This window comes from Diceros bicornis, chromosome 31, assembly GCF_020826845.1.
Source record: "Diceros bicornis minor isolate mBicDic1 chromosome 31, mDicBic1.mat.cur, whole genome shotgun sequence".
Taxonomy (NCBI): Eukaryota; Metazoa; Chordata; class Mammalia; order Perissodactyla; family Rhinocerotidae; genus Diceros; species Diceros bicornis.
The window spans coordinates 6547848-6560338 of record NC_080770.1 but is presented as its reverse complement, the minus strand read 5'-3'; the positions used below and the strand labels follow the sequence as shown (position 1 = coordinate 6560338).

At 56.5% G+C, this 12491-nt stretch overlaps 3 protein-coding genes across 12 annotated transcripts in view; 2 read left to right on the top strand and 1 right to left on the bottom strand.

The window, feature by feature from the left end:
• Positions 1 to 3642, top strand: part of TOP6BL (TOP6B like initiator of meiotic double strand breaks) — a 94323-nt gene extending 90681 nt beyond the window's left edge. Inside the window, exons 15-16 of the mRNA XM_058526299.1 lie at positions 3196 to 3377; positions 3465 to 3642. Coding sequence (XP_058382282.1) covers positions 3196 to 3377; positions 3465 to 3530 — 248 coding nt within the window. The 3' untranslated portion in view covers positions 3531 to 3642. The remainder of the gene's footprint in view (positions 1 to 3195; positions 3378 to 3464) is intronic.
• A 101-nt stretch (positions 3643 to 3743) lies between these two features.
• Positions 3744 to 6903, top strand: RCE1 (Ras converting CAAX endopeptidase 1). Of its 6 annotated transcripts, none has more exons than XM_058526294.1 (9): positions 3744 to 3943; positions 4081 to 4183; positions 4277 to 4360; positions 4629 to 4707; positions 5233 to 5400; positions 5529 to 5600; positions 5830 to 5936; positions 6023 to 6059; positions 6233 to 6903. In XM_058526294.1, exons 1-9 carry the CDS (start codon positions 3759 to 3761, stop codon positions 6466 to 6468), a joined length of 1071 nt encoding a protein of 356 aa, XP_058382277.1. In that variant the 5' UTR covers positions 3744 to 3758; the 3' UTR covers positions 6469 to 6903. The 6 variants fall into 6 exon arrangements, with proteins under 6 accessions (XP_058382277.1, XP_058382276.1, XP_058382280.1 ...); XM_058526293.1 differs by having other exon boundaries at positions 6023 to 6083; XM_058526297.1 differs by having other exon boundaries at positions 6023 to 6088; positions 6233 to 6325.
• Positions 6904 to 8761: 1858 nt separating this feature from the next.
• Positions 8762 to 12491, bottom strand: part of PC (pyruvate carboxylase) — a 103772-nt gene continuing 100042 nt past the window's right edge. For all 5 annotated transcript variants that reach the window (XM_058526289.1, XM_058526288.1, XM_058526290.1 and 2 more), the window contains 8 exons: positions 12184 to 12340; positions 11343 to 11583; positions 10948 to 11197; positions 10490 to 10734; positions 10226 to 10405; positions 9891 to 10139; positions 9472 to 9612; positions 8762 to 9392 (listed from right to left, as the gene is read on the bottom strand). In XM_058526289.1, the coding sequence (XP_058382272.1) occupies positions 9144 to 9392; positions 9472 to 9612; positions 9891 to 10139; positions 10226 to 10405; positions 10490 to 10734; positions 10948 to 11197; positions 11343 to 11583; positions 12184 to 12340 (1712 nt within the window). In that variant the 3' untranslated portion in view covers positions 8762 to 9143. The remainder of the gene's footprint in view (positions 9393 to 9471; positions 9613 to 9890; positions 10140 to 10225; positions 10406 to 10489; positions 10735 to 10947; positions 11198 to 11342; positions 11584 to 12183; positions 12341 to 12491) is intronic.

The window sequence follows — 12491 nt, the reverse complement described above, 5'->3', positions numbered from 1 at the left end:
TTATTCTCATTTTACAGATGAGGAAACTGAGGCCCAGAGATGTCAATAAACTTACCAAGGTCACATAGCTAGTAAATGGCAGAGCCAGAATTCAAACCCAGGCAGCCTGGCTCTGGTCTGTCTCTAAAAGAGCCAGATGAGCGGGAATGCACCATCGGACAAAACAGTGCCTGAGCTTGAGGGAACCTGGGGACTGACTTCAGCACCTGTGCTTTGGTGGTAAAATTCCTCTTTGCAGGGTCACAACTACAACATGCTGTATGTTGTCTATGCTTTGGCCTAAGATGTATTCCTGAATCATCCTGTCAATTGAACCAGTTTTAAATGTTGTGGGGGCTGTTGCCACTGCAAAGAACACTGCAGTGAAGGCTTGTATAAAGCAGAGAATCTATTTTTATAAATTTAGATTGGAGATTTAAAAGAGTGGAAGTATATCACATACCACAATTCAGTATTTACCACATACAGTTCAGTATTTTATGCGGTGAAGGGACAAAAGAATAAGTACTTTCCTTAGAAGGAAGAAATTACCATTTAATTCAGCACCTTCTGTGGAACTGGGGTGATGCTAGGCTCTTCCACAGTAACCACTCTTTCACAGGGGATTTCACAGACCCTTTGGGGTAGGCAGCATTGGTCCTCTCTCATAAGAGACAACCCAGGCTCACGGGCTGAGTAGAGTGCTTAGCAGGAGGAGGATGTGAATTCAGCCTGCTGCCTCTAAAGCCCATGCTTTCTCCAAAAGCCTTAAAATCTAGGCGTTTACAATCTGGTGGAAACTCCTGGAAGACTGCTTGAGTTGCTCTGCCTTATAAAGCTGCAACTCTAGTTGCCATCAGTCTATGCCCCACGTGGGCAGCTCTGCTGAAGAAAATCACCAAATGCTGCATGATGCCACCATATGATACACCTGTGGTCCATTCACTGAGAAGCCTTGTTTGTCCAATCCTTTGTCTTCCTGGCTTTCTCCTCAGTCGCTACTCCATTCTTTTAAAAATCTACCCAGCCTCTGCCTCCTGACTTAAGCTTCCTACTTCACATTTACTGATCTCATTTCTCAGTAAACTCACCCAACTTGTACTCCCCCACTGCCAGAACCTTATCAGCATGGGACCCATTCCTTCTAGGCTCAGGAGTGGCATTATCCTACTGCTTTCTCAGGGCCTGCTTGCATCAGTTATCACTTCTGTACCTTCACCTTCTCTTTTGAGTTCTTTAGCACCAGCAGGTCAGTCTCTCATTCTTCAAAAGGAAATCTCCCATGATCTTGAACTTGTTCCATCTCTCTCTCTCCATCACGTCTCAGCCAAGGTTCTCAAAAAAGCAAGCTGCACTGTCTCCCTTTCTTCTCATTCTCTTGCTAACCCTGGGCACTTGCTTTCCCTGTGGCTTCTGAACTGCAAGCTCTCTTGTTTGGGAAGACCTCTTAATTACCAAATTGATTGTGTATTTATCTTTACCGTACTTGAACTATTTGCAAAATTTGGTACTGTAAGACTGTGGTTCTCCCCTCTCTGACATTTTCTCTTCAACTGGCTTCCTCTGGTCATCCCAAAACAGTGATCATACAGCACTCCCTCCCTAACTGCTCTCTTCCACCCCGGGTGTTGACTCTTGCTCTGGGCTCAAGACTCCCCAGTTGGTATGACCAGCCTTGGTCTCTCCTGAGTGCCAGTTTTATCTCCACAGTAGGCAGCTGCATGTGGAAGTCCCATTTGTACCTCAGTTTCCTCTTTCCTAATACGTTCCCCTCTGCACACCCCCTCAAGATCAGCTTTTCTTACTTTAGTCTCTGTCATGATGGGTAGCACCACTATCCAGTTTTTCACATCTGAAACCTGAGATTCATTCGAGATGCTCCTCATTCTAATGTTCCACATCCAATCTATCACCAAGGCCTGTCCGTTTGGCCTCATGAATACTTCTGGGTTTTTGTTTTTTGGTTTGTTTTTTTTTTTTGGTCAGGAAGATTGGCCCTGAGCTAACATCTGTTGCCAATCTTCCTCTTTTTGCTGAGGAAGATTGTCCCTGAGCTAACATCCGTGCTAATCTTCCTCAATTTTGTATGTGGGACATCACCACAGCATGGCTTGATGAGTAGTGCCTAGGTCCGCACCTGGGATCTGAACCAGCGAACCCCAGGCCGCTGAAGCAGAGTGTGTGAACTTGACTATGCCACCAGGCCGTCCCCTCATGAACACTTCTGACTCCTCTATTTCCAGTGCCTTCACTTCTCCTGGACTCCAGAGGGCTTCCTGCCTCTAATCTGACTCTAAGCCACACCTTGGACAGAATGATCTTTCTAAAATACCAAATATCTCCAGTGTTTAAAATTCTTCACTGCCTTCCTATTTCCTACAGATAAAAATCTATTTCTTGGCCTTCTCTGATTCCTACTCATCCCTTCAGATTCATCTCCTAGGACTCCCCACCTTGCATTTTATGTAAGATGCTGTTAATGCCTTTGGGTGTTTGTCTAACTCCTTCAGCCTGAATTCCTTTCCTCTGAGTTCCTTGTCAGCCTGGCATATTTCTCTTCATCCTTCAAAACCTGGCTCAGACATCTCAGAGAAAGCTTTCTTCATCTCCAGAGACGGTTAACAGCTTCTTTATCTGTTCTACCCCTGGGCTTTGTGCACACTTCTGCATCCCTTCTAGGATCTGTGAGCTTCACGCAGGGAACAGCTCGTTGATCTACATTCCTAGCACCTGCTCAAGAAGAATCTATCGACCCAAACTTGCTTTAAATTTGCATCAGTGAATCAGTTAATAGTACAAAGGCTGCCTATGGGCGTGAGCAACAATGGGAGAGAGAGGTGAGGCTGACTTTAGGGCAAGGGAATCCGAGCTTGGCAGGGAGGGAGCTGGATAGTGCAGACTCCACGAAGAATCTGTGTGCAGTGACTGAGTGGGGGTGAGCCCCAAGTGAGGGCTTGGTACAATCACAGATGCCCCTTCCGGGGCGCAGCTCAGAGGGGACAGGGAGACCCTGAAACCATTCTGCAGCCTCAGCTTGATCCTGAAGGCCCTGAGCTGCCGGGTTTTGACCTGGACAGGACCTAATGAAAAGTTGAGGTGGGAGGGCTAAGAGAGCCGGGCCCCAACTCCTCCCTTTCTTCCAGGTTTCCCCCTGCCCCCAGGGTCTTTGTAGCACTGGGCCATGGGTGTAAGATGAGTGGGCTTGTTTTCTCCTAGGGATCAGCAAGCAAGTGAAAAACAAGAGGCTCAGGAGGGGCAGTCTCCGCCAGGGCGTGGAAGACAAGCAGGCTTTCCACTCAGCCAGGGCCCCGAACCCGTCGGAGGCCGGCCCACGCCCCGCGGAGCCTACCGCGGCCTCCCTGACCCCTAGCAGGGCAGGCCCGGGGAGAGACCTGGAGGTAACAGGACGAGGGAGGGCGCGGCGGGAGGGCGGGTACCCGGCGGCGGCCGAGGTTCCTCACCCCGGGCCCCCTTTCCTCTCGCAGGACGCGCTGTGGCTGCAGGAGGTCTCCAATCTGTCCGAGTGGCTGAGTTCCGACCCTGGGCCCTGAGCCGAGCCCTCTCCCCGCGCGTCCGGCCCGGCGGCTGCTGGAGGCGCGTGCTGTCTGGCGTTCAATAAACCTGCTCCTCGCGTGAAGCTTCTGTGTCGGTATCGGGGCCGGAGCGGGGGGCGGGGCCGGGAGCCCGCGCCGCCGGATGACGTCACCCGCGCTTCTGGCAGGCGCGGCCCGAGCGGCGGCGGCATCGCGTCACTGGTGCGCGCCGCGAGTCCGGGCGCGATGGCGGCGCTGGGCGGGGACGGGTTGCGCCTGCTGTCGGTGTCCCGGCCGGAGCGGCAGCCCGAGTCCGCAGCCCTGGGCGGTCCAGGCCCCGGGCTGTGCTGCTGGGTGTCCGTGTTCTCGTGTCTCAGCCTCGCCTGCTCCTACGTGGGCAGCCTCTATGTTTGGAAGAGCGAGCTGCCCAGGTGCGGAGATTGCGCGCGCGGCCGGAACCCGCGCCTCCGGGAGGCGGCGCTGCGGGCGGAGCTTGGGCGACCCAGGGGCGGGGCCGCGCTGTCAGGAGGCGGCTGTGGGCCCCCTGAACTTGTTGCCCCTTCCTCAGGGACCACCCTGCCGTCATCAAGCGGCGCTTCACCAGTGTCCTGGTGGTGTCCAGTCTCTCGCCCCTCTGCGTGCTACTCTGGAGGGAGCTCACGGGCATCCAGGTGCGGAGGAGGCGGGGCAGAGGGTGGCGGGGGGAGAGATCTTGGGACTCTGGGCGAGGGAGCAAGACTGATGCCTCCTTTCCTGTGGCTCAGCCAGGCACATCCCTGCTCACCCTGATGGGCTTCAGGCTGGAGGGCATTTTCCCAGCAGCACTGCTGCCCCTGCTGCTGACCATGGTGAGTGTTCCTGCTTTATCTGTCCTCCTGTTTCTTTGTTATTAGCATGACTCTCCTTTTTGTGGCCACTTTTTGTTATCCTGATTGTGTCCCGCTTTTGACTGATGGGAGACAGGAATTGTGGATGGCTCTCGGCCCTCGGGTATGCATGGGTGGGAAATCCTGGCTAAGAACAGGAAGCTTGAAGTCTCGAGGCCTTGTCTGAGCAAGGACAGTGGATTATGGTTTAAGCCTTTCCTTTGACCGCTCCTGTTTTTCTGCCCCCCAGATCCTTTTCCTGGGCCCACTGATGCAGCTCTCTATGGATTGCCCCTGTGACCTGGCAGATGGTTTGAAGGTTGTCCTAGGTGAGTCCTCGGGACTAGGGGAAAAAGTAGGCACAGGCAGTCCAGGACAATAGGGAAAGGGAGTCAGTGTGCTCATGGTGGGACCTGGACATAAGATGTGAGATATTCCGTGTTTCCTCATTAGCAAAATGAGCACATGTAGCGGGTGGCCTCTAATAGTTAGTTCCTGATGTCCAAGGAGCCCCTTAGGGACCCCCAAGCAGTACTTGGTGTGAACTAGAGAGTTTTGTCCCCTGCTTTCCCTACCTTTTGGCTTCCCCAAACCAGACCTGGTCTTGGGCAAATTTTGATGTTTCCAGAGTTTACTACCAGGATGCCCTGCCTCAGCTACCAATGCCTATCCTTTCAGTTCTCTTGAGACATTGTTCTATGCTGGGTCTGGTAAAGTCGACCCTTACCTTTTCTCAGGAGTATTGATGCCTAACCTGAGTTTGGCCAGGGGAAGGTTATGGGAGAGGGACCCTTGGGAGGGGATCTCTGTTCAATAACTAGTCACTCATTGCTTGTCCTGAATCCCCTCCCTAGCCCCTCGCTCCTGGGCCCGCTGCCTCACAGACATGCGTTGGCTGCGGAATCAAGTGATTGCGCCCCTGACAGAGGAGCTGGTGTTCCGGGCCTGCATGCTGCCCATGTTAGCACCGTGCACGGGCTTGGGCCCTGCTGTGTTCACATGCCCACTCTTCTTTGGAGTTGGTGAGTCTGTCCAACCTGGTCCTGTTGAGATGATCCCAGCATGGGAGCCGAAAATGGGGCTTGGGGCAAGAGTAGAACCTATAGGGTGGGCCAGGAGGAATGTGACATGGTTCTTGCTTTCCTCTTAGCCCATTTTCACCACATTTTTGAGCAGCTTCGTTTTCGCCAGAGCAGTGTGGGGAGCATCTTCTTGTCTGCAGGTGAGTCCTAGGGTGCTTGCCTGGGGCAGTCCTGGGTTGGGGTGTGTGAGGGTGTCCCTGATGAGCCACTCTGGAGGAAGAATTGGGAGCAGAGGGCTATAGTATTTGAGGGGCCGCTGACCATGGGAGTTGGGGTGCAGAGGACAGCCATAGGTGCTGGAGCAGGCAGCCACTGCCCCCAGGGGGGAAGGGAATGTCTTTGGCTGATGGGTGTGCAGTGCTGGGGCAGGAAGAGCGTGCAGGTGTGGTCACTCGCGGCCTCCCCGTCTTCAGCGTTCCAGTTCTCCTACACAGCTGTCTTCGGTGCCTACACTGCTTTCCTCTTCATCCGCACAGGTTGGTCCTCAGTCTCTCATGGGTCCCCGGGGGCTCAGGGGCCCACAGGAGTGGGTGGGAGAATGGGAATGCTGTGTTTGTTCTAGGAGCGACAAGTTTCTTCTACCACGGTCCTTGAGACAGGTCTGAGCCAGGGCCCTCAGCCTGGTGAGGTGTGAGAGGTGGAAGAGGAGGCCATGGTGTGTGGGTGGGTGGAGCATTGCTCTGCTCTTTCAGGAGAGGAGGGTCATTAGCCCTGGAAGGGCTTGGGGAGGTGGTGGGGCTGCCCCATGAGCTGCTCTGTCTCCCCTCCCCAGGACACCTGATTGGGCCGGTTCTCTGCCACTCCTTCTGCAATTACATGGGCTTCCCTGCCGTATGTGCGGCCCTGGAACATCCGCAGAGGCGGCCCCTGCTGGCAGGCTATGCCCTGGGTGTGGGACTCTTCCTGCTTCTGCTCCAGCCCCTCACGGACCCCAAGCTCTACGGCAGCCTTCCCCTCTGTGTGCTTTTGGAGCGGGCAGGGGACTCAGAGGCTCCCCTGTGCTCCTGACCCATACTCCTGTACACACTCCTATGAACTCTCATGGGCTCTCTAGCCCCTCCCCATCAAGGGGTACTGCAGGGGAGGAGCTGGCCGGGGTCCCCGAGATCTCAGGAATTTTTTTAGGGGATTGAAGCCAGAGCTAGTTGAATCCCAGGGACCAAGAGAAAGGAGCAGAGATCCAAAGGGTGTGGCCCCTGTCAAAAGGGGGTTGAGGAGCAGCTGGGAGTGAGGGGCAAGGGGCAGGTCCCAGGAGCCATGCACTCCCTTCCTCACTTTGGACTGCTGCTTCCCTGAGCTCCTCTGGCCCCCTCTGCCTCTGAAAAGCTGCTCGGGGGTGGAATTTACAAAACCCCTCCCCCTAACTTCCCAGGGTTTTCTCATTGTCTTTTTGCATCAGGACTTTGTATTGGGATATTAAAGAGATTTAACTTGGGTAACATGGCCTTAGACCTTTGGGAATCAGTCTGTTGGGGGTCTTGGGAGTGTGCCCACCACCTGTCCCAGCTACCTGGAACACTAACCTCTGGGCAGGTCAGCCTGGTAGGCATAGTCCCCTGGAATAGGGGACAGGATAGGGGCCTCTGGCTGCCTTGGGTCTGTAGCTTCTTCCTTCCTGAGCCAGGCCCCAAGTCCTAGGACAGGTGGCCTGGGGCTGCAGGCACCAAGTGTGGGCCCAGTTCATCCTGGGGCCTGTGCCTTGGCCACCAGAGTCAGGGAGTGGGACCCAGGGCCCTGACTCCAGGGATGGAGCCTCCAGCCTGTGTCCTCTGAGAGGGTGGAGGGTCCACTGTGGGGCCTCCACCAGCACCTCCCCAAAGTCTACCAGCCTCACATTACACAAGGAAATAGGTCCAATTGGAAGAGGAACCAGCTCGGAGTCACCTGGGAGTGGACGTTTCTCTGGGTCTCTCCACCTCGGACCTCTGCCACTGTGCTGCTTGTCTGGTCCCTGGAGCAACCAGAAGCAAGGCTGCAGCCTCGAGAGCAGCAGCAGCGCTGCTGAGCAGCAGTAACTCAGGGTTCTTTCTCGGAACCTGCTGGTGCTCTACATGCTCTTCCTCTTGGTTTTAGAATGCGTCTCATGTTCTCATTCCCCTGAGACCACTTGTTTTAATTCTTGAGTATTATTCCTTTGAGTCACATTCCAAACTGAAGGAGGTTGTTCCAAGTCCCCTTCCCTGAGGCTGGTGGTCGAAGGAAAGGAAACGGATGTGCCAGTCACTTCGCACGGCACCCCCATGTTGGCTGTGCCTAAATTACATTCACCTGGATCTAAAAGGGCATCATGACAGTCACACACCTACCTCGCTGGAGAACTTTCCTCTCCCCTAGCCTGTGTAGCAGCTGTCGGGGAGGCAGGGGGGTTGAGCACAGGCCTGTGTTAGAGGGTATATTTGGGATCTTGGAGTCCAAAGAGGAGGACGCCAAGGTCCACCCCAAAGATTGGGTTGTGGTACCCCGAGAGCAGTGGGGTGGCAGGGTGCTGGGGATGTACTTCCTGCCTGGTCCCCCAGGTCAGGGGATCTGCATTGTGCCCGTGCCCTTTCCCTTCCCTCATGCTCCTGCTCAGGAACTGCCTTTTACCTCAGGCACCATCCTCACCTCCCCCACGGGGGCAGTGGGCAGCAGTGCAGTGATGTGGGCAAGGTTGCTGTCCCACCTTATAGGTAAGGGAATTGCAGCTCAGGATTAGGATTCTCTGGAGGACTGGTTGCGGGGGGGGGGGGGGGGGGGGGCAGGATTAGATCCTAGGACTCTCAATCCAGTGCTCCTAACATTCCACTGAATTCCTCACATCCAGAGGTTCTCACCTGAGGGTCTCTGTCACCTCCAGAAGGTGGTGCCTGTTTGCATCCAGTCCTGAGCTAAGTGGGAAGTTGGCCCTGGATTTAGAAAGTAAAGCAGTGTGGTTGGGAAGCAAGTCCACCAACCGCCTGGGTTTGAACCGTCTCTGCCTCTCCTGGATGAGTTATTTAACCTTCCTGTGACTGCATTTCTGTGTCCATAAAATGGGTGAAGAAGGTTGATTCCCTGAGTTAGTAAGTGTTTAAATGCTTAAAACAGTCCCCCTGGCTCCCAAGCAAGCTTTCAGTAACAATTAGCTAATCCTGTTCAGGGTGTGTATACAGTAGGCACTCAGTAGTGGCTTAAGCCAAGGCCACTACTGTTATCCTCACTACCTTCCAAGGAGGAAGATGAACTGGCCTGCACCCCCATGGGGAGTCCAAGAGGCAGCCCTGCCCCTCTGCTGAGTGATTCCAGGGTTGGGGGTGCTGCACAGGACCCAGCATGCAGCATGGCGGGCAAGGAAAGCCAGATTTATTGAGCACAGTTCTCAGGACCTGGGGCTGAGGTCACCCCCCCAGAAGGCAGGACCCCTCAACCTGCTCTCCTGGGTCCTGCCCACCTGTGATGTGCCACCACCTGTAGCCTCCAGCCAGGAGAGGACCCTTGTTTGGCAAGAGATGAATATGTGAGCGACTGTCCACTAGCAGGGAAAGGACAGATGGCTGGAGGAAGGGAATGGGCTACCGCAGGCAGTGTCTCTCCTGCCACAAAGAGCTGAGGACAGGAGCTCCAGGGCAGGCCTTCCTGCCCTCAGGCACCAGCTGACCTGGGCCTGCCCTGGCAGCGAAACGTCTGTTGAAGGTTTGGGATGGAGCTGCCAGTCCGGGGCAAGATCACTCGATCTCCAGGATGAGGTCATCACCTTCCAGTGTCATGTCTTTGGTCACGTGGACCTTGCGGACAGTGCCCTCCATGGGTGAGGTCACCACAGTCTCCATCTTCATGGCGCTGAGCACACACAGGGGCTGGCCCTTGGCTACCTTGGCCCCTGCTTCCACCTTGATGTCTATCACCTTCCCAGGCATGGGTGCCCCAATCTGACCCTTCACGTCCTTCAGGGCCTTGGGGTGGAAGTGCATCTCCTGCAGACAGGGCAGAGGGCAGGTGAGACACCAGGCCCTGCCCAATCCCACCGCCTGGGTGGCCCTGGGGGAGCTGTACCTTCATGGCCTGAGTGTCCTTGACCAGAATGCAGCGCAGCTGTCCATTGAGCTCAAAGAAGACCTGCCTCTGGCCAGCCCGGTTCAAGTCACTTACGGCCAAGGCTTTGATGTGCAGCGTCTTGCCCCGCTCCAGCTCCACCTGTGGGGAGGGCATGGAGGCTCTGAGTGGGGCCGGGGCAGGTGGCGAGAGGGCAGCCCCTGGACCCAGTCCCAGGCAAGTCCCCCACCCTGGGTCTCAGCTCCTCACTAGTACAGGCCTAGCTCCCTGGTCTGTCAGGGGTACTTCATGTACCCACAGCTCATGAGTCCAGGTGATAGCCAAGGTAAAGCCTGGAGCTCTAGCTGTGCTGGGGTCCTCAGGGATGGCCAGGGCAGGGGTGCTGGGGTGGAGAGTAGACAGGTGCCAGAGCCACTGACCTCAAATTCCTCTGCAATTTTGGGTCCCTGCAGGAAGAGGCGGGTATTGAGGCTATCCAGGGGGCCAAAGGTGGCAGTGAAGTCCTTGAAGTGGGCAAAGACATCGGGGTATATGGCCGCCGAGAGCACGTCCTCCGGGGTCACCTCCTCCCCATGCCGCTCTGTCAGCTCCTTCTCCAACGCCTGCAGATCCATGGGAGGGAGGGAGGCTCCAGGCCGTCCCTCCACCCTTGGCAGGTCCTTTAGAACCTGGGGAGCAAAGCAGAGGATCAGGCCTGATGCCTGCACTCAACACCCACCCTGACATTCTGCTGGGCCTACTGGGCCTTCCCTACCTTAGAGCGAAAGGGCTCAGGGAACCCCCCGTGGGGGATGCCAATGTAGCCCTGCAGGAACTCCACCACGGAGCGGGGGAAGGACAGCTCTTCTGCCTGGGCTTCAGCCTCCGCCCGGCTCAGCCCATTCTGCACCATGAACTGGGCCAGGTCGCCCACGATCTTGGAAGAGGGTGTCACCTGAGGAGAAGGGCCCCTGGATTAGGGTGCCAGGCACCTTATGGAGGCCCAGAGGCAAGGGTAAGAGCACTGGGCCTGGCTCACCTTGATGAGGTCGCCCAGCATCTGGTTGGCCTCCACGTAGGCCTTCTTGACTTCCTTGAACTTGGAGCCAAGCCCCATGCTGTGTGCCTGGAAGTGCAGGTTGGTGTACTGGCCCCCTGGGATCTCGTTCTCATACACGTCCGAGTTGCCAGACTTCATGGTGGCCGTGCAGTCAAAGGCCGCATACAGTCCCCGGGCCCCCTCCCAGTATTCACTGTAGTCAAACACACGCTCCAGGGGCACTCCTGCAGGGATGCCAGAGGTGGGAGGGCTTGGAAATGTGCTGAGCTCTCAGGTGCTCCTCCCAGGACCCCAGGGCCAGCTCAGGTCCCATCTCAGATGTGGGTGATGGAAGGCAAGGCCAGGCAAGAGTATCTAGATTCTAGGATATACCAGACTCTACTGGTGGGGGCTGCAGCTTTGAGAGGAGAACGGCTGTGGGCTGCTGCTGTTCCTACCTGTGTCCAGGGGAGTCCCTCGGGTACAGGCCACCAGGGCCCCCATGCTGGGCTGTGATGTCATCCCGGACATGGAGTCAGATGCCACATCCACCACATCGGCCCCAGCCTGGGCAGAGGCCAACATGGCTGCCACGCCTGCCCCTGATGTGTCGTGGGTGTGGATGTGCAGCGGGAGGTCGGGGAAGCGGTCCCGGAGGGAGTTGACCAGCATGGTGCAGGCCAATGGCTTCAGTAGCCCTGCCATGTCCTGGGGAAAGAGGGGAGGAGAAAGAGAAAGACGGTAAGGAGGAGGCATGATGTGTGCATGGTGGGGGAGATGAGTGGGGGGGATGCGGTGGGGAGGGAGAGATGGGCAAGGGGGAGACTCCTGGGGGTGGGCCGGGCCCAGGCACCTTGATGCACAGGATGTGGGTGCCAGCTCGCACCAGCTCTTCAGCCAAGTCCATGTAATACTGCAGCGAGTATTTGGTGCGGGTGGGGTCGGCCACGTCACCTGTGTAGGAGATGGCAGCTTCCACCACGCCACCAGCACTGCCTGCTGCCTCCATGCCCAGCAGCAGGTTGGGCAGGTAGTTGAGGGAGTCAAAGACCCGGAAGACATCCATGCCGTTCTCCTTGGCCACCTCACAGAACCTGAGTGGGTAGGAGAGTCCAAGGGTTAGCCCCTTCCTCCTCCCCGCTGCACATCCTTCTCTGGCTTCTGGCCTATCTGTGGACCCTAGGGAACGAGACTGAAGAGTCTGGCCTGGCAGTGGGCGTGGCACCCACAGAGCCAGTGTTGAGGGCAGCACAGTGTGGACAAGGCCTTCTCCAGGGCAGCCTGGGCTGGGCAGGGTCGCCCCAGAGGCATCCAGCACGGAGCAGAGCTGTCCAACGCTAGGCACGTGCAGTGCAGCTTAGTCTGTCCAGGTCAGAGGAACCAGCTGGGGATTCTTTGCTTTGCAAAGGAGTGGCAGGCTGAGGGAGCAAGAGCACTGGCCTGGGTTCCAGCCCCTGCTCTACACCACATGGCCTGGGACAAGTCACCTGCCCTCTCAGGGCCTCCACTGCCCCGTGACCTAGAAAGCTTTCCGGTTCTCAGACTATAATTCTGCACTTAGCAGTCCTTGCTCGGGTGCAGCCACTGAGAAACTTGGTTTTGAGCCCGCTGTGGGGAGTACAGGCCATTGCACTGTGGCCCAGCACCTGCATGCGCACGCCATGCACCGTCTGCTCACCCCACCCCAGGCTCACTTGAAGACCACATTGTCGGGGTAGTTGGTGTAGCCCACGGCATTGGCCCCCCGCAGCAGCATCTGGAACGGGATGTTGGGGATGAGCTCACGGAGCTCCTGCAGCCGCCGCCAAGGGCACTCATACAGGAAGCGCATTGCAACGTCAAATGTGGCTCCTGCACGGGGACCGAGAGGCCTAGGTCAGCCCCGCATGTCTCGGGGACCCCACCACGCCCTGCAGCTCTGCAGCCTGAGCCTCCAGCCCTAACATCTGGCCTTGCTCATCCAGGGTCTCACGTTTCCACCCCGACCCCTGCAGACTTTTCC